This window comes from Puntigrus tetrazona, chromosome 21, assembly GCF_018831695.1.
Source record: "Puntigrus tetrazona isolate hp1 chromosome 21, ASM1883169v1, whole genome shotgun sequence".
NCBI lineage: Eukaryota > Metazoa > Chordata > Actinopteri > Cypriniformes > Cyprinidae > Puntigrus > Puntigrus tetrazona.
In genome coordinates, this window is record NC_056719.1 from 17,591,037 (window position 1) to 17,614,811 (window position 23,775).

General features: G+C 38.5%; 1 protein-coding gene across 1 annotated transcript in view; it reads right to left on the reverse strand.

Annotated features, from left to right (window-relative positions):
* Nucleotides 1–49: 49 nt before the first annotated feature.
* Nucleotides 50–23,775, reverse strand: part of stk32a (serine/threonine kinase 32A) — a 36,759-nt gene continuing 13,033 nt past the window's right edge. The window contains 8 exon segments of the mRNA XM_043221003.1: nucleotides 50–1,365; nucleotides 1,919–1,983; nucleotides 8,327–8,455; nucleotides 10,020–10,145; nucleotides 10,247–10,363; nucleotides 10,439–10,542; nucleotides 11,685–11,774; nucleotides 18,021–18,058. Of these exon segments, the coding sequence (XP_043076938.1) occupies nucleotides 1,251–1,365; nucleotides 1,919–1,983; nucleotides 8,327–8,455; nucleotides 10,020–10,145; nucleotides 10,247–10,363; nucleotides 10,439–10,542; nucleotides 11,685–11,774; nucleotides 18,021–18,058 (784 nt within the window). The 3' untranslated portion in view covers nucleotides 50–1,250.

Genomic DNA, 23,775 nt, shown 5'->3' on the forward strand with positions numbered 1-23,775 from the left:
GGCGGCGAAATGAGAAAAGTCACATTTTGCATTTGTGTAATAATGCATAGTTTTAATTAAAACCGCTAATGGTGTTGTTAGCCTATCAAGTCCAATTAGCTGTGTATTCCATAACAGTAATAATAATAATAATACATAAAGCAGGTGTTTTATATGTAACTTGATGATGTGTATACAGGGTGATTGCATGTAAAGTCTGTGTCGTTTAGATACTTTTGTGATTACTTTTGCTAACAATGTCCAGCTAGAGTATTATTTGCATGTTGTAGACTAAGAAAGCTTTTTAGATCATGCTTTCTGTAAAAAATGCTTTCAGGAACCGAAGGGCATTCCTTATTTAACCAAAATGATTTTTATTAACACACATGATCCGGATCACTTTACCTGCAATCACTCCATGGCAAAACTGGACATTTTGAGTATTTCTCAGGATTGTTGTCGTTCAACAGCATTGTGGGGAATATTTTATTTTCACATGACCACTAGATGGCGATATCGATTCATTGTAATATATATATATATATATATATATATATATATATATTTTTTTTTTTTTTAAAGCAAACTTCAAAATAAGAGCTGCATTGGTCGATCAGATGCACTGGTAAATGCTTCCAGGACATTATCGTGTGGTCTACCAGCATGTTTCTCTAACTCTAAAACACAACGCAACGCGTAATTTAAAGTACAGGTAAAGTTTTTCAACAGATTGTTTTTAACAAACGAGCCAGACGTTGTGTGAGCGCTCCAGGGCCGTGCAAACCTTACACTTTTCAGATGATGCTGTGAAGAAATATTTTTTATTATTATTATTACTGGATGGGTAAAGTGCGGTCCACGTCTCACTCGGCAGCAATGAATCTGCAGCAACGCTAAAGAAACAGCAAAACCAATCACAGAGGCATAATGAGCTGGACTGGGTATCTTCACATTTTGTTCTCTGTGTGTGTGTGTGTGTGTGTGTGTGTGTGTGTGTGTGTGTGTGTGTGTGTGTGTGTGTTAAGCGCAGCTTTATAAATCACGGAGAGCGGCCGGAGTCTGTTCGCTCGCTGAATCAGACAGCGGTAAATCTTCAGAGAAATCCATTCAACTATAAGGCACACGTTTCACAGCCAGGTGCAGAGAGCATCACGGTCCGGTTCTTCCTCTATGCGTGTGATTGTGCATTCACCGGGGTCACGCCGGGGTCACGCCGGGTCCACCCACAACCTCCCGCGGCGGGTTTTCTCATGCACGTGCTGCGAGCTCGGTTAGCCTGATAAACACCGCTGCACGTCGTTGTTGTTCTGCCCGTCTTGAATGGCTTTGTTCGTCTCTTCCGCATCGAGGTTGTTCGTCTCGGCGTCTGCTCCGGTTTTCCTCAACCTCCAAAACAGAGAAAGGACAACAAATCTAGTCATGCGAAAGTTGGACGGTGCTCAAATCTGAAGTCGTTACCTTAAGGCGAGGTTACTGCGGTAAACTGGAAAAATGCTACTCGAAACAATCGTTAACATTTAGCTGAGGTGAAGGCTAAAATAACTGCTGACAATTATTTTGCATCAATACAAATATATAGTGAACGAAACGAGTTGAAAGTGACCCGAAATGAACATTAAAAAAATACGACGGAGCATTTTAGCAGCGCCCCTTTGCTTAAAATAAGACTATCGTTTCAAAATGCTTCTTTGCACAAACAGAACAGTTTCCAAAATGCACGTTTCGGTGCAGCTGGGTCATTTTAATCGGGTTACAAAAGCAGCACGATAAACATGATAAAAAGCGAATTTCGAAAAACTTGATTTCCTGCAATTTGAATGTTTTGACGATCAGGTTCAAAGTGTGTTTCATAGAAACATAAAAGTGCGCTTTGAGTACATTAGCCATGTTTCCTCTACACTGGAGGCTGACGGCGATAAAGTGTCAAAATATGTCTTACTTCTCTCTGTTGAAGATGATGAAATCTCTTTGCACGGTGTCTAAGCGCTGCTGGAGTTGCCCGTTCTGTGTGATCACATGGAACAAAAAAAACGCGAGTTATTATAATATTTCACACGAAATACTACCAAGTGAATGGCTGGTAAAGCAGGGTCATAACACCCTATAATAATTGAATGTATAGTAATGGTGTCACGTTCTCTGGACTTTGTTTTTGTCGTGTGTTCCGTGTGACCTACTTTAGTTAACTGTCTTTATCGTTCTCACCTGTGTCTCATTTCTGAAGTAATTCCGTTGAATATTTAAGTCCTGTGATTTCAGTTCTGTTTGTCCGATCTCGTCTTTATGTGTGTGTGGTTATTATTCTGTCTGCCTGTAGTTATATCGTTTCTTTTCATCTCTGAGTAGATTAAGACCCTTTATTTAGCTTTATGCTGGTCGTGTGTCCTCCTGCTCACCACAATCCTGACAAATGGCCAACTTTTACTTTTTTTTTTCTAAATTGATCTTTAGTTTTTCTCAGCTTCTGTGGTCTAGCATCGATGTATGACGTAAAATATAGCTAAATGTTTAATTTCTTAAACTTTTTTTTTTTTTTTTTTTTTTTGAAAACACTATAATTTACGTAGTCAGTCTAACGAGAGACATTAGTTCATGATGATAGTTAACGTGAACTGTAGTTTTATTAACTGAGGTTAACGAAGACGAATAAATGGTGTAATAAAAGTATGGATCATTCATTCATTCATTAAAGTGCCCCTATTATGGATTTCTGAAAATGATCATGTAGTGTGTAACGCAGCTCTAAGGGAATGAAGTTTTAAAAGTTTTGCAGCGTGTATAAAGTTCTTGTAGAGTCGAGTCTGAGCGGTTTGGTGCTGATGTCAGAGTCAGGGTTAGACTAGCTTTCCATCTTCAAGAAGCACACTTATATATAGATGACTATAAAGCTAAAATGCTATCTGGTGTCACGGTGTAAACGTATCTGGGTTCACTTTTTAGCGGGACACAAAATACATACCAACATATAAGCACATATCACTGCGGTTTCCAAAAGAAATAGTAAAACTCCTTTTATTTCATTAATATAGCGTCATTTTCACACATCTACTTAAAGAATACCATGTTATGACTTCAAAACAACAATAATACACTGGGAGGATTGAAAACACACGCATCCAGCTTCATATCTATGTGTTTTCATAGACGCTAGTTTTGTTCGGTCGATCACGGAGTACAGAGATGTTCTCCGGTTCAATCGTGTGTAACTACACGTCAACAAAACCAGCTGAAATGACACGGCTGCATCAACGTATGTGTTTTTACATCATGTTTGCATTTTTTTTTTTGGTTTAGGGCTGGATTTGGTGAACTTTTAGCAAGAGTTCACAGATATTCTGAACCTATATCAGCGTAATACAAACGTGCCAGGGTTTACGTATTGAACCTGCGTTTTAGCATCATTCGGTGGACATTTACCTTTGAAACATGCTGTAAGGTATTTAAAAAAACGGTGTACATTTTTTTAATGAGATCAGGTCGGCTTAAAATGTCACTGAAGTGTGGGTTTACGGGGTCTTCTTCTTTTTGTGCTGTTTAGTCAGGTCACTGCAGTTTGACTGAAGCCTGCAGACGAAGGGCTTGCTCTACTGAACTCGCTGTCTTACAGATTTGTCGTGGACTACAGGTGCTACCACAGCAGGCTGTCAGAAGCAGACAGGACGGCAGAAAGAGGTCTTCAGGAGCATTCACACTGACAGCTCTTCACGATCATAAAGAAACCAGAATCGGTCACGCGTTCTGCACCAGGTGGTGTGCGTTACAGCCGTCTGAAGTCACGTGTTTCATCCATGCACAGAAAACGATCCATTCATTTTAGACTTGGACTTCATTGCTTTGCGTTTTAGGGTAAATTTCAAAATACAGATAAAAAACCAATGAAAAATAAAGTACGCAGTACATTGTGCCTTATTGTTAGTCTGTAATTAAAAAAATGTGCATCAAATCCATTCTTGTCAAATTAGTATTTACTTTTAAGCCCACTTCCAAGGATGCACAAAATTGGCGTAATGTTTTAAAATAATAAACTAAATTTAATTACTAGAATTTTTTCAAATGCATTTCTTTAACGACTGTTATTTGGTCTTGTTAAATCGGGTTATATGTATGTGAAGAAATATTAAAAGTACATTGAAAACTGAACTGAAACATATTTATTCTTCCAATGCCAAGCTCTAAAATATTTTATTGGTCAGCAATGCTCTTCATGATTCATTCATTTCCTGTTTAATACTGTGAAGCTGCTTTGAAACGAACTGTAAGCGTTATAAATTAAGCGACTTGTTTTGAATTGAATAGTGAATTGAATGAGATTCTGTATTCGCCGTTTTACATCAGATTTTAGAGGTAACACAAAAACGAAGCATCATTTGTAAACCTACGGTAATTAAGAAGTAAGACTGAAGCTGCAAACTGAAGTCATTGTTTAACACTTACTTGGTGCAAACGAGGCCAAGAAAAAACAACTATGATTGCTCATCCAGATCCTTCTCATCTAAGTGGATGTTTTGTCCAGAACATGCTGTGATGTGCACCAGATGTAAGCTGAGGGTTAAAACTCCGAATTGAGCATCAGAGGGCCATAAACATCTCCAACAGAACACTAAATGTGTACCGCAAAGCAAAACGACTGAGCCGCTGGGGGTGTAAATGTGTGCAGTCATGGCTTTGGGTGTGATGAGGCAGCAGGCGTCGAGGGTTTAGTGCTTACTCCAGAAACTCCACCGGTGCAGGGATTTCCTCGAGTAAGCGTGACCGATGCTTAGCACGCTACAATCCAGCAGAGACCTCCTTCGCACAAGCTGCCGAGCTCACATTACGGTGTGTGTCGCGCAAGTCCGACGTACAGGGTTTTCCGTGAACTCACATCTCAAGCGCCGAGCTTTGACGTTAGTTTTAGATCGAGGTGTCCCTGACTGAGGAGTTTCAGAGCTGAATCAGTGCTTTGATGCGATCTGTGCTGTTAAAAGCGCTGTATAAATAAAAGCGATTGATCGTGTTGAGTCTCAGGAGGTCAAAAGTTACTCCGTCCCAAAATGGAAACTTTGTCATTTATCGTGTCATTCCAAAGCCATAAAAAGCTTTCTTTGGGACGCAATTTAAGATATTTTAGAAATCCGTGACTGTCCCGTTGACTTCCAAACAATTACGACTGTCAAGGTCCAGAAGGCTTATGAAAAACATCATCAGCGACGCAAACATGTTTTGTATGCAAAAGAAAACAAAAACATTCAACGTAGCTGAACGTTCAGCAGATATTTTCCAAAAAAAAGCTATTCTTTCCATACCAATATGATTCTCGTAGCTTCATAACATTATGGCTGAACCACCGACGAGTCGTAATTGTTTGGTAGTCAATGTTTCATCAAACGTATCTTAAGTTGTGTATCAAAGATGAACAAATATTTTACGAGTTTGGAACGACATGGATTTAGGTGATTAATGGCAAAGTTTTCATTTTATGGTCGTTTAAACGTAATGACATGTAGAGGGTTTAAGGAAAAGTATGCTTGTTTAGAGCTTAGAGTCTCAAACATCTAGTATATGACTGGTATATGTATTTATATACACGTAATAAATATACATAGTACACATATATATGTAAACAAAAAGCTTTTGGCGACGCTTTAGAATAGTAAACACTTATACAATATTAACTACGACCTTTCCCTTTATAAATTCCTAAATTGCTGCTTATTAAAGGAACACTCCACACTTTTTTTGGGAAATAGGCTCATTCTACCGTTTCGTGGTCTATTCAGTTCTCTCCGGGTCTGGCGATAGCACTTTTAGCATAGCTTAGCATAGATCATTGAATCCAATTAGAGCAGTAGCATCACGTTCAAAAGTGACCAAAGAGTTTTTCCTATTTGAACCGTGACTCTTCTGTAGTTATACTGTGTACTAACTGGAGGGAAATGAAAAGTTGTGATTTTCCAGGCCGGTGTGATTAGAAACTATACTTTCATTCAGACATAATAATCAAACAAATGTCCTTGATGACGGGAGTATAGTTCCTAGTGAGGATGGGAACCATCTCAGAATTGCAACCTGATCTCGTAGAAATATAAACCTCTGTTCACTTTTTGTGCAACACCATTTTTATATGCCTTACTGCATGTTTTTCAACAGTTTCAAAGAAAAATGTCTAGTGACGCTAAACACAGGTTCAATATGTGGCACCCTGGCACATTTGTATATAGGAACTCTACTCTCTTTCTGGCATCATAATCAAGGACCTTTTTCACAGCAGGAGCAATGATATCACGGCAGGAAAGTTCCTAATCACATCGACCTAGAAAACCACAGCTTTTCATCTTCCGTTCACTTGCAATATTAAATGGAGGATACTTGAAAGACTTTTTGTTGGTTGTACTAAAGCATAAAGACACCATAATTGCAGATATTCAGGAAACAAGCTAAATTCACGCTTCTCTAAAAAAACAATGCTAAAGTCATTTATTCTGCTTTCGAAAATGCATGTTCTTTGTCAGAATGTGTTGGTCTGTGTGACTCCGCCTACTGCCAGTGACAGCCCGGGTTGCCAGTTTGCAGCAAACACAACATAACGCAGCCACGGAAGCCAGCAAACGAACTGGAAAAAGCCTTAATGTCTGTCTTCAAAGCTCTGTAATCACAGACATATTAAAGCATGGATAAATCAAGTTTACAGTGTAAGGTATGATTCCAATGTCAGTTGAGCTTATTTGTGCTGCATGTCCTCAATCTGGCAACCCGTGCGGGCGCTGAGTATGAGGAGGAAAAATAATATTTTGAATGTAGACTGCAAAAACTTATTTCATCCACTAGCTGTTATTATTACATACTGAATCTTTACATCTTAAATAACACTTATATTCTTTATGTGTTTAATCCCATTTTATTAACCAGTGTTTTTTACCCAACCATGCTAAACAAAAACGACTTTAGATAAACTTGCATCTTTTTCTTCATGCAATCCAGAATGGTTTGAGCTGCTTCCACTACTTTACAAACTTCCCTCGACCTGATGCTTATTCATTTCAGGGCTTTCACATCTGCCCAAAAAATATAACCTTCAAGATTAAAAAAGAACAAGCAAGCCCAGCCCAGACGAGGAAAAGTAAGGCACAAGCAACATGTTACTTTCCATAGAAAGTAAAGTAATCAATAAACGAATGGAGATTATGATGCATTGCTTTTGAAAGTAATTTTCCCCAACGTTGGTTGTAACTATGTGACATTCCTAATAATCAGTACTGAAGCACAGACTGAAGATGAAAGAGTAGATTTTCCTCTGAACGGAGACTGAATCCTCGGAAGGGAAGCAGTCACTGTGGGATGCTTCTCTTTATTTTGTTCTCACAACAAGAGTTCAATTTTCCGCTGCATTTATCTGTGATTGGATTGAGCTCATCTCTCCATACATTACAAACTTGAGTGGGAGGAGAGAAGTGAGAGGCGGTCAGGACAGATGGAGTCAGTGTGAGTAGGTCTGTAGGGCAGGACTGGTCATACTGTATTGATCTTCACTGCTTCTGAAAATGTGCACGTACAAAACTAGCTCCAGCTCCTACGCTCTTTCTTTCTTTGAGGTACTCTTTGGCATATGTTAAAAACAGTGCATGCATTACAGAAAAAAAAACTTTACTTGTAAAAATAAGTGTGAATGAACACTTAACTGCGTGTTATTTTCAATTACACTGAAATATTACTATATTAAACCATTGCATGCTATTTGCAGCTAAATAATGACAAAGATGTATTTATAATATTTAAATATAATAATAATGATATGGAAGTAAACTATCTCTTTTAAGATTGCTCTTTGACCCACCTAAACGCAAAAACAGTTTTTATGTTAAAAAATCGTACTTTCCAGGTAATTTCATTCAAACTGCAGTTGGATTATTTTGATTATGTTCCCAAAAAACGAATAAATAAATAAATAAAATGCAGTTAACGCAATAAAACATAATGAAAACATGATTTTTGAGTTATCTGCTTTTGCAAACGCTCTAATATGGATTTATGGTCCTTTAAAATGCACGCTAATAGGTTTAATTTTTATTGTCATGTGTGTAAATGTATTTATGACCGCGTATATATTTTAAAACAAACCAAAAACAGATCGGTGAGTAATTAAATCACTGTGCAAAAAAAGTTAATGTTTTTAAATGCCAATGACTCTGATCTCCCATCGCACAAATTCCTCTGAGAAATGACTCATACTGATAAACAAAGAAGAGAGCCATTGCAGAAAACTCAAGGGAGACATGCTAATGTAATAAACAGGACTACAATTGCTTTATGTCTTGTTTTGCGTAAGACTGTGGCGTGACTGTCTTAAGTAATGACAGTGAGCTGCTACCTGAGGAGATCCATCAGAGCCGCTCTCCCTCGTCTTCCTCGCCAGCCTCTTCTTCTTCTTGTGCAGTGGTTTGGACTCCAGGATCATCTCCTCCAGCTCAAATGTGGGGTCACAGTTCAGTCGCCGCCTCTGCCGTCACAAAAACACTCATTTAAGTACCGTCCAGTGTACCCACGGACAGCTGAAGGTTTATTGGCAAGCACTACTTCAGTTACACCCTGGCGATTAGTTCTACTGAATAAGCATTTATAGTTTACTGCAAAAAACTATTTTTTACATTCATATAAATTTTTTTACTTGACATTTTATTAAAGGGGTCATAAACTGAGCAAGCAACCATTCACAGAATGATCAGTGTATCAGAGAGAGCGATTCGATTTTTTTAGCTCCGCCCACCAAATTTACATAGCTGCCTGTTTAGCCACGCCCACAAGATTGACACAGTTCTATAGCACCGCCCATATTCGCATATAAGCCCTTTTCGGACAGGACTACTTTTACAGGGGGTCGTTGGAGACGTGTGTCTCACAGATAGACTCTCTGATTTTAAACCTCTCTAAATCTGTCACATCCAGAGCAATTACCTACTCTACGGCAAACTCTAAAAACAAAAAGTGGTCCTCTGAGAAAACTAGTCCTATACAAATGCAAAAGTATGCGATTGCGACAATATTTTTTTTCATAGCGTGATTCACAGCTTATGTAGCATATTTGTAGTAAAACTGTGATTATACCAAATTAATCCAAATTACTTTATGAAGTGCACACATAGAGATCAATTTGTATCATTTTCTCAGATTGGGAATTTATAATTTTTGCAGTGCTTTCCAAATGGCATAAAAAATGGCTTCTAAAAGGCCTTTTTTTTGTAGGGTTTAACTCATGGACACAGCATTAAAAAACCTCTCAGTCCAGACCAATCGTCATAAATCTGCAAAGAGTAGCGTAAATTAAGCAGCTAATCCTGCAAATGCTCTCCTTGAGAAGAACTTTGTGAAAACCCTCCATCGTCATGGTTTTATGAATGTCTTTAATAGTGATATATATATATATATATATATATATATATATATATATATATATATGTATTTAGAAAGACTGTTGTTATTGTACTTTAAATGTATATGATCTGTAGAGAACACAAACAGTGTAGAATTTATGTTTTATTAATTAAATGATTATATGCAAGATTTCCATAATTATTGAAATCAAGCAACACAAAAGACTGCATTAAAAATCTCTCAGCGTTCAATGGAAAACGGCAACTCATACAGGTTTGGAACAAGATTAGGGCAGATTGATGAAAGTGTTCATTTTTGGCCTTGAACTTTTGCTCAAAGCATTGATGTTTGTCTTTGTTACACCTGCATGCATCCCTTCAAAGCCATGCGTCCTCGAGAAGCTTGTGTTCTGCACATAACCCATCCAAAAGAGGCACAGTATCACTTTCACAGACTTTTTCATCAACTGTTCCCTCCTGCTGGAATGACCTTCCCAACTCAATCCGAGCAAACGAGTCCTTAGCCATCTTCAGGAAACTTTACTGCTTATGTGTTGCTTTCGATTGCCGTTTTGTTAAAAGCATCTGCTAAACGACTAAATGTCCATTTTTGAAAGCATATCCGTATGGAATCGTTCGTCTCAGGAGCGTGTGTCTCTTTGCTCGCAGTGTTTGTGTATATCATGAGCTTACGTTAGGGAGGAAGCCAGGTGGGATTCGTTTGTTAAGCACAGCATCCCAGTTGACATCGGAGAGGTATTCCAGGTCCTGGAGCTCCGAGAGACTGGAAATCCTCTTCTGGGCGTCTACACACAACAGCTGACAGCAGAAACAAACACACCGCATGCTTCATACGCTACTACGATTCTAAACACGGTCGAGCGAATAAAGCATCGCGCAGTTAGCGCCATTAATGGTACCTGTCGTAAGAGTGATTTGATCCCTGCAGACCAGGCGGCGGGGTAACAGGGGTGGGCTTTGTGGAAAGTCTGCAGGATCTCATTGGCTGGTGTGTTGGTGCGCATGATGTACGGCCTCTGCGGAGGTCAAAGCGATAGCCAATGAAACTGCACTAATGCTGATCTCAGATCAGGCGGTCGAGAGACGCTCACCTGTCCACGGAGAAGCTCATACGCAGTGATCCCTAAAGACCACCAGTCCACAGCAAACGAGTAGCCCGGGTGTGTTCCCTCGAACGACTGGAACAGCTCTGGGGCTGCAACCACACACAACATATTTCATTATTGTATATTAGCATTACTGAGCTTCGTTTTGTTTTGCTTTCTTAATAGTAGTGTGTGTGTGTGTGTGTGTGTTTTAGTTACATTGTTCCACCATTAGATGATGTCAGCCAAAAAAATACATTTATATTAAAAGAAACTGAAACAGGTTTGTAAACAAGGACCACTGAGCACAGACGAAAGGAGAGTTTGATAAAGATATCGCTTTCCTCAGCGGACATTCAAACCAATGTTTTCTTGTGAATATGAGATTGACCGGGGTCTGTTAATCACGCTCAATCAGTCCAGCTCTCTCTCATAATACTTAAATCTGCATAATACAGTATAACAATAAGCTTTTACAACAAGCGTTCCTTTGGAGTTAGTAATGGAGGACGAGATTTGAATCCGTGGCAGCATGAAGTAGTTCTGCATACAAAATGTTTTTAAAGACACTCTTGTTTTCAGTGTATTTACACACTTGTACCATCAGACTGTATCAACTTATCTGACTATACATAAAGCCCTTGTGTACTGAATGTGCAAATCTTTAAAAATAATAATACGAATAAGAAATTTAGCATTAAAGCAAAAAGCCACAAGTCTATTTATACACGTTTCTTAACATTTTTATAGTACATTTTGTTGTGATGTTAATTTATGTTTTATTTAAAAGAAGTTCCTTTATTTCGACGCAATAACTTCCATGCTAAAGCGCTGGTAAAGTACTTGATTGAAGTACATTTCAATGCGATGCTTGACTTTTAACTGTGTAGGTAAGAAGCTGCTGTTTAATAATATAAAATGAATGCAACCCACTCAACTATTTTTCCTCAAATGTTGCTGTTTTTTAAAATATGCTATCACTTGCATTATTCAGGTAATTCTGGATGTAATCACTGGATGTTTTGGGATAAGCAACATTTTCCATTTTGACAAAATGCAAAATGTGAAAATACTTTGGACGCTTCACTGAATTCTTACGAGGTACATGGCTTCTGTTTCCTCGACGGTGAAAGTGACCTCCCTATACACTGAACATAACTGTACAATTGTTCCTGACGCTGTAAAAAACACGAGGAACTTTTCACTGACGTTGTGTTAAATCGGTGTTAAAGAGAAGCGTGAGAGCTCTCACCCATGTATGGTTTCGTCCCTGCAATAGAGGTGGCTTTTAAGTCCTCCTTCACAATAGCAGCGATGTTAAAATCTGTCAGGTGAGCATGACCTGCAAAGAAATGAATGCTAAATAAAAGCGTATACTGTACAGTATTTAACGTGAGGCTACAAGATACAGACACAAATGTAAGCGAATGACAAAGATTCATTTGCTTTAAATGAAAGTGCTTACACTGACGCCGATGCCAGAGATTGATGCTCTCTTGCTAATTGCATCCTCATTTGCATACTAGCAAGCATTTGTTTTGCTGGGGAAAGTACTACATCGTGAAATCAATCTATAATATCTGGAGAAAGCTATCAGTTAGCAGCCCATCTCTAGCTATTTTTATCTGTCTTAAGTTATAAACATAATTCATTTTCATGCTTTTCAGCCGCAATATTCTAGCCCGAGTTTGGAAGCACGATGTGGGGTTAACACAGCAAACCCTGGCTAAAAAGCAATCCTAACCCTGCTTCTAAGTACCCTCACTAGTGTGCATTTATTCCCCTGGGGTGAAAAGCAGGGTTTGGAATAACCAGTGTGAAAAGCCATCAAGTGTCAGATAGCTTGACCTTTTCATAAAATGGTGATTTTTATAAATACTTTTACAGTTTAAAAACTATACAACAAGTATGAAATCTAATTTGGTGAGTTAGACGTCATTCGATTTGTGTTATGACAGGCAGGGTCAAATAACAGCAAACGGGTATGACACCGAGACACAAGAGTATTTCTAGGGCATGCGTGGGTCTTCGATCGGCCGACAATATCCAGAGGGCTTCAATGAATCGTGAGCGATGGATCCAAACGAGCAGCGGACAGAGTACGAAGCGGCAAGACAAGGGTTAATCCAAAACACACAGGCAAGCAATCAAAAACTAGACTTAGAACTTAACTGAGGTAACACAGAAGGGCTGTATCATTGAGCTATCACTTGCAGAGCGATAAATGCACAACAATACTGAAGGTGTGTGAGTGAACGCAGGTGAGCGCGTGATGAGTGCCATTGTGTGTGCAATGGATGATGGGAATTGAAGTCCAGAGTGACATACAATGGCGTTGTGGTGAGGGAGTGACATCTGGTGGTGAGCGAATGGAAGTTCGTGGACCGGATTCGTGACAGTATCCGTAAAAGAGTACAAGAATGTGTCACAAACTGGAGACAATACAGAGTAAAGATTTTTATTACCCAATACCAACATGCTTTCTCCTGTTGATTAATCAAAGTACATTAAGGCAACTGATTCGAAAAGTATGTTTAAAAATATTCAAATAGTAAATTGTCTAATTACGCATTCATTTATTTGCATACATTTTCAGAACAGAAGATAGTCTGGTTTATGACAGTGCAACTAAAATGTCTTTTTAATTGTAACTGAAGTCTACAGACGCTAATCGATCACGTGTAGGAATTAAATGTGTATTTAGGATGCTCTTGTTGTCTCGCTAGTCTCGAAGTTGACGTGTTATGAAAGCAAAACAGCCCAATATCTCAACTGTCCACTGAAAAAGAAGAGAAAACCTTTTTAGTTTTAATAAGGTTTCTAATCGTCGATGCACTAACTATATTCCTATGTTGAAAATGATTAGAAATGGCCCCAATATTTGAAATTCTTGCACTGATCTGCTGCCCTGCACTAAGCAGCGTTCTTGTTAGAGCGATGAAAATGCTTTAGAGTAACGTTTCCTCGGTGAGCCTGGTGCTAGTCAACGCCAATCAAATCAAAGTGGGCGGGGCTTGCCGTTCGCAGACAATGCTGGGTAAGACGGAAGCTGTAGATCATTTAATGTTAGTCAACTAATTTCTATGAATTACATTCGGTGAAGCAAACTACGCGACTTTTTCTCAAATAATTTAGTTACAGGTTACAGCCTTGGTAATGAGAGGAAGCGTGACCAGATGGAGGAGGACGTTCACCTCGATGAAGATCGGCCCTGGGGAACCGGAGCAGAAAGGTTACGTGTATGTGTGCTTATATCACAGAGAGAGTAGATGCTGTGGATGTGTGCAGCGTTGATATGAATGTAAAACACCTTCACGCAGCAGCTGCATTATTTACACACCGACAGAGGACATCAGCGATAAAGAGAAGACCAAAGAGTTTCCTGCAGAGCAACAATCTCATTTGTATTCATAGCTATTCCGTTGCAGTCTTCTGTTTTTAAAGGAGTCGTGAATTAATAAATCGAGTCACATTGATATTTTGACATACTATAAGAGGCTATTCTAGTACAAAAACGTCCTGTTAGTTTCGGGAACTCCTGGCGGTCCGTAAACAGCAGTGGTTCTCAGCGTTGGAGAAAGTTCCTGTACAATATTGCGCTACGCCCTTAAAAAGGAACTTATTGCAAAGTAATGTGGAGCAGTGGAGAACGCAGCTCGTGTCAATCTGGGTTGCATGAAGAATAGGACGCAAGAGAAGAAAGTTCAACGCTCTTCAGCAATGAAAAAAACCAAAAAACATAGATGTTATGTTTATTTACGCCATGTGCCGAATTATTAGGCGAGGTGAATTGCTAAGAGCGTAATTTAAAAGGCCATTTTTCTCAATATTTGGATTTTGTTGCACCCTCAGATTACCAAATATTACAAATATCACTAGAAAGATTTTTTATTAGTATTTAGATTTCGAAAAATCAACTGGTTTTGTGGTCCAGAGTCGTATTTGGTCCTGAACCACAGTAAGGTCATGTTCAAACAACACTGGTTTATATGTATTCTTTTAAATTAAATGTAATACACTACTTTAGTTACTTGAATAAAGTAATCTGATTACATATCTTATATTACTAGTATAGCAGTGCCTTCTGTTCGTTTCACATATTCCTTCGGTCATGAAGGCCTGTCTCTGCAGAAGAAGATCAAGAAGCTTACTTCAGCATTGGCTCTTTAGCCCCGGCCTGCAATTCATGCACGTGGCGAGTAAATACAAGAGAAAAGCGAAATAACAGAGATACCTGCGAGGATGTGAAAATGATTATAATCACACCGCGTCCCATCCCGCAGCAACAGCTAGCTAACCCTACTAACGATTAATTACGAGCTAGTTTCTTTCCGATTGTTGTGAACGTTCTCCCTTTTTTACGCACAGACACTGGTTTCTGGTTGCATCAGAGCAGTCCTCCGGACGCGTTTCCTAAGCTCTCTGCGACTCGTCGTGCTCTTGGCTCGGAGCACTGGAGGTAATGTTCCTCTGATTCCTCCGGGAGCAAAAGCCTGACTGTCCAGTGAGCTGCGGACAGCACCTCCTCTGGAAGTGAGATGTGCACGAGTCAGCGCTTTCCAGACACCCTCCAGGGGTTAAAAACAGCACTGCTGTGTGTCTGAAAGCCCAGAGAGTGGCCTCAAAAAGCATTTCGGCTTCCAAGTATCTGTCAGGTTATCACTCAAAAGCCAATGGACGTTTTGGCCAGCAGCAGTTAAAGGGGCAGTTAAAAAAAAACATGCATAAACACTCATCAACCTTTAATTACTGCCCTCCCTCTCATAAAAGATTTTCTCGACAAGCAAAGTGTAAAATTTTAATTTAGCCTGTCTGATGTTTACAGTGTGCAAGAAACATAGTACTACAGTAACGTGTTTAAAAATCATGGTATTAACAGTATATTTTAACAGTTTTTAAGACTGGCGGCATGATCCTGAGGTGCTTTTACTTTTCAGTGTACAAGCGGTTTTTTTTTTAGCAATCATTTTCATCTCTTTGCATCATTAGGTAATAAAATGACTATATGTCATGAATATGCCACGTCCATAAACTCACTGCAGCATGTAAATATGGCTTATAAGGAGTAGTTTTTTGCAGCACAAGCAGAGAAATGTTCTGTAATGGCACGGCACTAAAAAAATCTATAAAAATTACCTTGCTAACACCGCTTTAGCTTCGCAAAGACATTCCAATAAAGCAATTAATTAATTAAAGCTGCGAGTTCATTCAAATATGAATCATATCAGAGGATATGTTCAGAGAAATTACATTACCGGGTTAAATAATTGATTAGGTATTTCAAAAAGGCTTTAAAATTCAATGTATTGGTTTTTTTTGTTCCAATGATATTGAACGTAAGCCAGTTGTTGTCCACAGCAATCCATTCGATCGAGTTTAATCTCTCTGAAAAAACGTTCTTGTATTCTGTCTGCACTATTTGAATCCTCGGTTCACGTACATATATATCGATTGATATATAATATACACAATGTGTTACATTTACAGACCTGAATCAAGCCGCAGGAACAAAATATTCCCTGAAAATGGAGTTATCTCAAAATGAGTGTGAAATGGAGAGGCATTAAGGGTCGTAAAAGTCTGCGTCGGAGTCACGAGAAGTGTTTAGTGCTGTCTGGTGAAAACAAAGATTGCTGTTTCCATCGCATTCTGTTTTCCCAATCTGAAACCGCTGTGAGAGCAGTGACATAAATCTGCCCCGACAGAAGCAACCTAGATCAAAACAGAAAACCCCACTGATGTTCTAGAGCCCAGGAGCAGACGTCTTTCCTGGGGCACAATGCAGGACGAAAACCGTGCTCTCGCCAAAATGAAGGGGTTTTCAACGTCATAGAAGAACCATTTATGTTTCCTGAAAGATTAAACAGCTCTTAACCCTCTGTGCCTTTTATTTTTGGATCAACCTTGGTACTTTTGCAGTCTTCAAATGTAACTGTATGTGTGTATTTGTTTATTGTCAGAAAAAGCAATCGAATATGTTTTGGCTGAGTAATCCTTTTTTAATTTAATTTAATTTTTTGACAAATTTCATCTAAATCATGTGCATGGTTTTTAAGTGTTCACAGAGCTAATGTGACAAAAGTCACCAACTCACTGTACGCTAGAACTATTACTTTAAAAATGTCCTACCTGGTCTCATGGCATAAATGTAACTTGGTGCGCTTTTTAGCAAGACAGGAAAAATGTACCAACGAGTACGTATCGCTGCAGTTTCCGAACGAAATAAACACTAGAGGAAGTGAAACTCTGAGACCTTTCATTCCTTTTGGCACAGATTTACAGAGTTTCAATTCTAAAGCATAATATTTGCACAATTATAAAAAAAAATATCACGTTATGTCAATATGGATATGCTGGGATATTTGAAAACCGATGCTTTTGAATGTTAGCGCCACACGCATCCAGCTTCATATCTATGTGTTTTCATAGACGCTGGGTTTGTTCGGTCGATCCGGTTCAATCCTGTGTAACTACACTTCAACAAAACAAGTTGAAATGACACGGCTGCATCAAAAAATGTTCAGTTTTGAATTTGTTGACACTAGGTTTAGTGTTGGAATTTTTCCAACATGATAGAGCATTAACTTTTATCAACAGTTCACAGATATTCTGAACTGCTGCAATACACACCTATATCAGCGTAATACAAACGTGCCAGGGTTTACGTATTGAACCTGCGTTTTAGAGCCACTCAGTGGACATTTCTCTTTGAAACTGCGGCGAAACATGCTGTAAAGCACGTAAAAACGGTGTTGCACAAAAAGTGCACAGAGGTACATATTTTCATGAGACCAGGTTCCATTTTTCAGTCAAAAGTGACCAAAGAGGCCCGGTTAAAATAAGCATTTTTTGCTTTGTATAAAGAACATTTAAAACATTTCCACCGCAGGGAAGCACCTGCGGATGGATGTTAAATGGGATGCTGATGAAGAAGCTGCAGGTGACGCGTGTCTTCTTTTAGTGTTAAAGGAGATGTAAGTCTAAAACGAATCAGGCTCCAAGATCCAGTGGGTCACGCCATTTTCCTGCGACTTCCAGTCCAACAAAAATAAACCCTCCAAGTATCGTTCTTTCAACATGCTCAACGGTTTGGACAAAATGGAAACTGACGCAAGATCAAAATATACACAATAAAAAACCTACAATTATATTTAGGTGCCTAAAATTGACATTTTACCAATTTTAAGATACTTGATGCGAAGTTTCTAATTCTGACATTCATTCTTGGGTTTGGCTCATGGGTTAGCTCTTCCACGCAAAAGAGTGTAAGAGAAATAGAGAAAGTAGAGGAAAGTGACTGGCCTTCTCTGTCATCTTCAACCACCTGCTGTGTGTTGTTGTTGTTTAGAGACAGGGTCATAACTATCTTCACATTAATATTCCCCTGCCTATTATCATACTGATGAAAAATTATGCAGGTTGCTTTTGCTCCCTGACAACACCGGTTAACCAGACCAATGTGAAGCATCTGCCATGAATAACCTTCAGCGCCTTTCTGTGAACCGCTCAACAAGTCAGAAAGAGAGAGGGAATAGTAACAGCGATGCCTGCAGAAGCGATGCTGATTTATAGTATCTTTAGGACTTACCGTGCTCGTCCAGCAAAATGTTGTCTGGCTTAATGTCTCTGTGAACACATAAATAAAGTTCGGTTAGGACAAACGTTCTGTGGACGCTTCACTCTAACAATTCATCAGGATACAGCAGAAACACAGCAAAGCATCACATTAACGTGTCGGGCGTAAAATGAAGAGACCGAAAGAGAAGCATCGCTGGAAAGTCTGTGCGTGAGGCGGATCCAGAAAATTAAATATGACATATTTCACAATTTTGAGAAAAGAAGTCGGAACTGTGAGAATAAAAGTCAACTTTCATGTCAACTCTTGTCAAGACAAAGCCACTTTGAATCTTGAATCTGAGCATTAATTAAGTCACAATAAAACAGAAAAATGATTGGATGGTGGTAGATGACTGTATGCAAGCTTGCAGGTGAATGTGAAGAAAAGACAGGGTTTACGTCGAATACATGATTGGTCCATGATTGGTGTCACTATTATTTTAGAAAATATTTTTGACCAAGAAGATGAACTGTTATCAGCTAAATATATAGCATGCATTTAGAAAATATCTTGGGTGAATTTTCAACATGTTTATGCTCTTAACATGCGTATGAACTCTTCAACATAGTAAGAGTAGTAAACTAGTACGCCGTTTCCAATTTAGCCACTGTGTTTGCTAAAATAGCTAAATCATTGACTCATTGTGGGTGCATCCTAAAACATTGAATCATTCATTAATTAAGCATCGTTGTGTCTTAAATCATGATTTGATGTTAACTTGTACATAAGATACTTTCTACTAAGACACTAAAGCAAAAGATAACTGACTTAAAACCATTTCTTAGCTAGTGAAAATATTAGTCTTCTAATAACTTTGGCCAGTGCCGTAGACAGCTAGAAAGCTCCTATTTTGAAACAGAGCTGGCTGAGACATAAAGAAGTTTTTCCACATAAACTCTCCATTAAAACGAATCCGCAGACCAATTAACGTCAGCTTTGCATATCAAAGCGAGGAGATGCTGTTGACAGGACACAAACAGGTGAGCTCAGGTGAGAAAGGTCAGGCGTGTTGGGTTTAATGAGCTGACATTTGCACAGAGCTATTGCATATCAGCAGCACGCATTATACCCGAAGATGCTGCTGGATGGTTTCCTGGGCAACAGGTGTCAAGGCAACCTGCCTCCAGCCTGTTATATGTGCTTTTCATCCAGTGGTCAATTACTATGTTATTAGCTATTTAAAATGACTCGGTTTATTTTCAGTTTTGCAGTGCAAAGCAAGCCAGGCTGGGGAGTTAATCCAAAATAAACCTTAACTACTGAAACTGCATTTTCGGTTTCAGTTTTAAACACATTTTTTTATATTTCCATATACGTTACCAGTGTTTTCCAGACATTGTTTTTTTTTGTGGTGACCACCAAACATGAGCACTAAACCGACCGTCTTAACAAACGTTTCAAATTAAGAAATACATTATAATATCAATTTTGGCCTAACAGAACCCCTTTTTTACACTGACAGGCTTCCCCAACGAGGCATACGATACTAAATATTAAAATATCAGTAACTCTTTGTTGAAACAGAAGATCTGGCAACGTTTAAGCAACCGCTATCTATAGCTGCTTTGAGTTTAGATGACAGCAATAGTCTACTCATCACTTGTCAGCTCTATCTAAAAGCTCTTGGAGTTGATTGACCTGTGATAGAAGTGACGTGTGAAGTCAGCATGAGTTTGTCCTCCACACCTGGCCTTTCTCTGTGTTATCTGACCACCCAAACCCATCCAGCGCCTTTTCTTTCGCTCGACTGCTCCAACAAGCTATTAGCAGGATCTAATGGCCTCATTACATCACATATCATGATGAGGGCTGTAAGTGAGCTGGCTCCTGGTCACCGGATCCCTGCTGAGATGCTCAGGAGCCGAGGGACAGCTGGAGAACGACACTCAAGCTCTTCAATGAACCCTTTGTGGGCGGCTCGGTGTTTGTTAGTGCTGCTTGATGAAGAGAGAGGGCTTAACCGGACTAAAACTGGACATGCGCTACCCTTTACTGGCCTTTTGTCCAATAAAACCAACTCCATTATAGAATATCCCACCAATATTGTCACTATTGACTCTATAAGTTACATATTGGCTGTTTTTTAGCATGTTTAAAGGACATATTAATGTCTTATTCTGCATGAGATCTCTTCATCTCTACCCCATCTGTAAATGTAACTACTAGCTATCTATCATTAAGCAGCTAATTAGGAGTTCATTAAGGCAAAGGTCACAGTTAGTAGTTTGTTAATAGTTAGAATTGGACCTTAAAATATAGTTTTGACTCAAAATAACTTTGCCTATCCATTTGTGCCAATCGTGACAGGAATATTTCAGGAAAATAGAAGAAAATGAATTTATTGTGGTGTTGTTTTTGCTGTGCTTTGGTTACCTGATGGATGAAAAGAATAAAGATGATAGTTTTAGGTTATGCTTTTAAACCTAAGCTATTTAGTATGTTCATTTAACTCATTTCGTTCAAGCTGTTGATTACTTGCCATATTTTATGTGCTTTTCTCAGTTTAAAAGTTTCCAGATGTGGCCATACAGGGACATTTTCATCTACAGCCCCAGACAGGTTGATGGTACAAAGTATATGTCTATAATTAATAAATGCTAAAACCATATGATGCATTAAGAATCCTGTAAAAGCACATGCCAGTAAACATAATAAAAGCATATTGACACAAACATAACACAATTACTTCAAAACATACGCAGACAGAACATGAGTCTACCTTAAGTTTTTAATTATAATAGTTTATGCTTTTGTTTAATGAACGTATTACGAGGAGCTTTCTTTTTATTATGAGTTATGAGGAACTATTTCTTCTCTAAACCCAGACTAAAGATGACTCTCGACTAGATATCAGCTTCAGCCGGAAGCGAGAACGAAACGAGGCATTCGTGAAACAATTCATGCAAATAAACGCAAGCAGGGAGCAAAACAAACGGCTCCGAGGCTGCGAGGAACATCCACTGGAGATTGATCCGATTGAAGCTGGCAGCTGTCGCTCTGCGTGAGAGTTCACGCAAATAATGACCAAAAAAGATTTCATTACCAACACCTCGAATACGCACACCAGATATAGATTAATGCAGCTTTTCAGTTATGATAATCTCGATTTTTGAAGTGTGTTTTGAAGATCAATGGTGCATTTTTTTATATTATGCATTTTTTGACTGCTTATTTATTGCACAACAAAGCCATAAAAAATGCGTGCAATAACTATATACAACCCACACATAAAGAAAACTGTAAAGAATGTTGTATAAATAAAGCATCTCTTACTAAATCGTTTAAAGTGATAAAGACCTATTTTTAAGTGTTGCAGTGTTATTGGCATCTCTTTATAAAATAGTTTGGACATGTATTTATAGTAAAGGGCTGCTGCTGACTACTAACTGCTTCTTCTAGGGTGTAGTTTTTTGATGATAAATTGGACGTAAAAGGAAAACGCTGTCAGCATGCACCAAAAATGTGCAGTCAGTGTTTTGATTTCATCTAGATTTCATTTACCCTTTACTGTGATTTCAGTTCAGTTCGCCAAAAATGTTGCAGACTTCGTCAGTTCAGTCCGACGTAAATATATGATTTGTCTAATATGTGTAAACCGTTTGAACGTTTTTATAGCTCAAACATCAGTTTAGAAAACGAATCCCAAGCGGAAAGCGCGGATGAGGAACGGGTTTGCCGTGAATGTTTCGGTCTCTCTCGCTCATCTGCCACATCCTGTTTTGAAGAGCCTCGTCTCTTAAGATCTGTTAATTGAGTAGCACTCCAGCGTTAATAATTCAAGCCGCCGTGAGCAAAAAAACAGGGTGTATTGTTTTCGTCTGAGGAGCGCGGTGGGACCAGGGGTGTCCGTCTCACGGGGATCATCGTTCCTCACGTGACGCTTAAACACAAACTATTTCTCTATCAACTAGGACTTTTCCCTTTACAAACTGCTGCTTATTAATAGTTATTGCCTTCGTTTTTAAAATGAGGTATTGGGTCGGATCAGGAATATGATTATGCAGAATATGTGCTTCTCATACCTGCATATAACATGCATATAACTAGAATATTAGCCATATATTAAGCACATATTAATGCATTATCCTACGTCCCTAATCCTACACAATACCTAAACTTAACAACTACTGCACTAACTACTAATAAGCAGGGACAAGTCGTAATTGATAGCGAATAAGTGCTCTTGATCGAATGAAGCCCCTCCTCCCAAAATACAAAATGTGCTCTGATTGGTTACCGTAGCTTGCCCAGCGCATTGTGATTGGTGAACCACTTAGTGTTCTGACACTCCCCTTACTTTTAAAAAGCTTCAAAAATGGTTTGAAGGCAGAGAATAAATGAGAGTCGTTTTTGAGACCGCGGCATTACTGTATGGATAGAGCGTCGACGCTATCTGACCGTGACAGAAGAGGAAACCAATTCTAAAAATATGATTTGTGAGAAGTGTAAACAATGTCCGTGTTATAACCAGCATATCGGCTGCATGCATTAAAAGCACAGGCCTTGGTCATTTTCATCACAGAGAAGTATATCCTGCTGGACAGAGATAAAGTAATCTTCTGAGTTTCTTTCATTCATAATAAGGCTCTTGAGGAATTATTACTGTCTTGATTATCGTTCTTCTCATGCATCTGGCTGGGACAAAAGAACGGCACATTTGTCCAGAATTTATCGTTTATTTTTGGCTCGGTTTTAAAGTTTGGTTCTTCAGTAAGAGTGAGATTCAGTCTAGATATTCTGGAAAAAATAATGAAGTATACACTGCAGATGTGTGATGCATTTAATGCACTAAATGAATATAAATAATAATGCTCATAATACACACACATTTCCAAGGCCTCTGATTTATCAGCATAACATTAGATCCAACATTGCATGCAAAAACCTGAAGGTTCATGCTTTTTTAAAAGGACATGTATTGTATTTAAATGTACAAACATCCATCTTCAGCTCCATCTTTTGCTGTCAGATCTTTACAAATTTTTATCAAGCAAATGTAAGAATAATTGTGATATTGTTATATAAACAAATGAGCACTTACTATACTTTCCCTGATTATCCATTAAATCATTTTCAAATGTTTCAGGCTTTTGAGGAACGTGTGTGTTTATGTGTGGATATGCATGCATGTGTATTGGTTTTAATATTCTTGATTTGGTTTTTGAATACCTGTTTTTGCTTGCAGTTTCACCTCGTGGTGAGCTCTCTGCACAAGTATTGCTTAAACAAAATTCGAATTTAAAAACATATTTTTTATATGTATAAACAGCTCTGTATCTAAATAAGCAGACCGAGCCACGCGCAGAAAACAGTACAGTACATCAGCACCTGACTAATGCTTGTGCATGAGACTTATTTCAAATTATTTGTGCCTTTTTGCTGTGATTGCATCAGTGTTTGTGTAAAGGCTGTGGGTTTTTTGAAGGACGCTGCCGATGACTCGGAAAGCAGGATGGCTGAGAGCCGATATTACAACTTTATTTATTTTACTTAATATTAATACTAAGTTTGAAATCATTTGAAAATGTATTAAAATATAAATGCATAATATAAACATGTAAGCCATATAAATATTTTTCACAAATAAATAAATTAATATTTAAAACATATTACATAAATTAGAATTAAAAAGGAAGTAAATACCGTAACCAACAGGGCACTCGGTGTTCTGGGTAGTTTGTGTTCATATTTTTCAAATAAAGCCAAAGGATCCCTCATATTACAG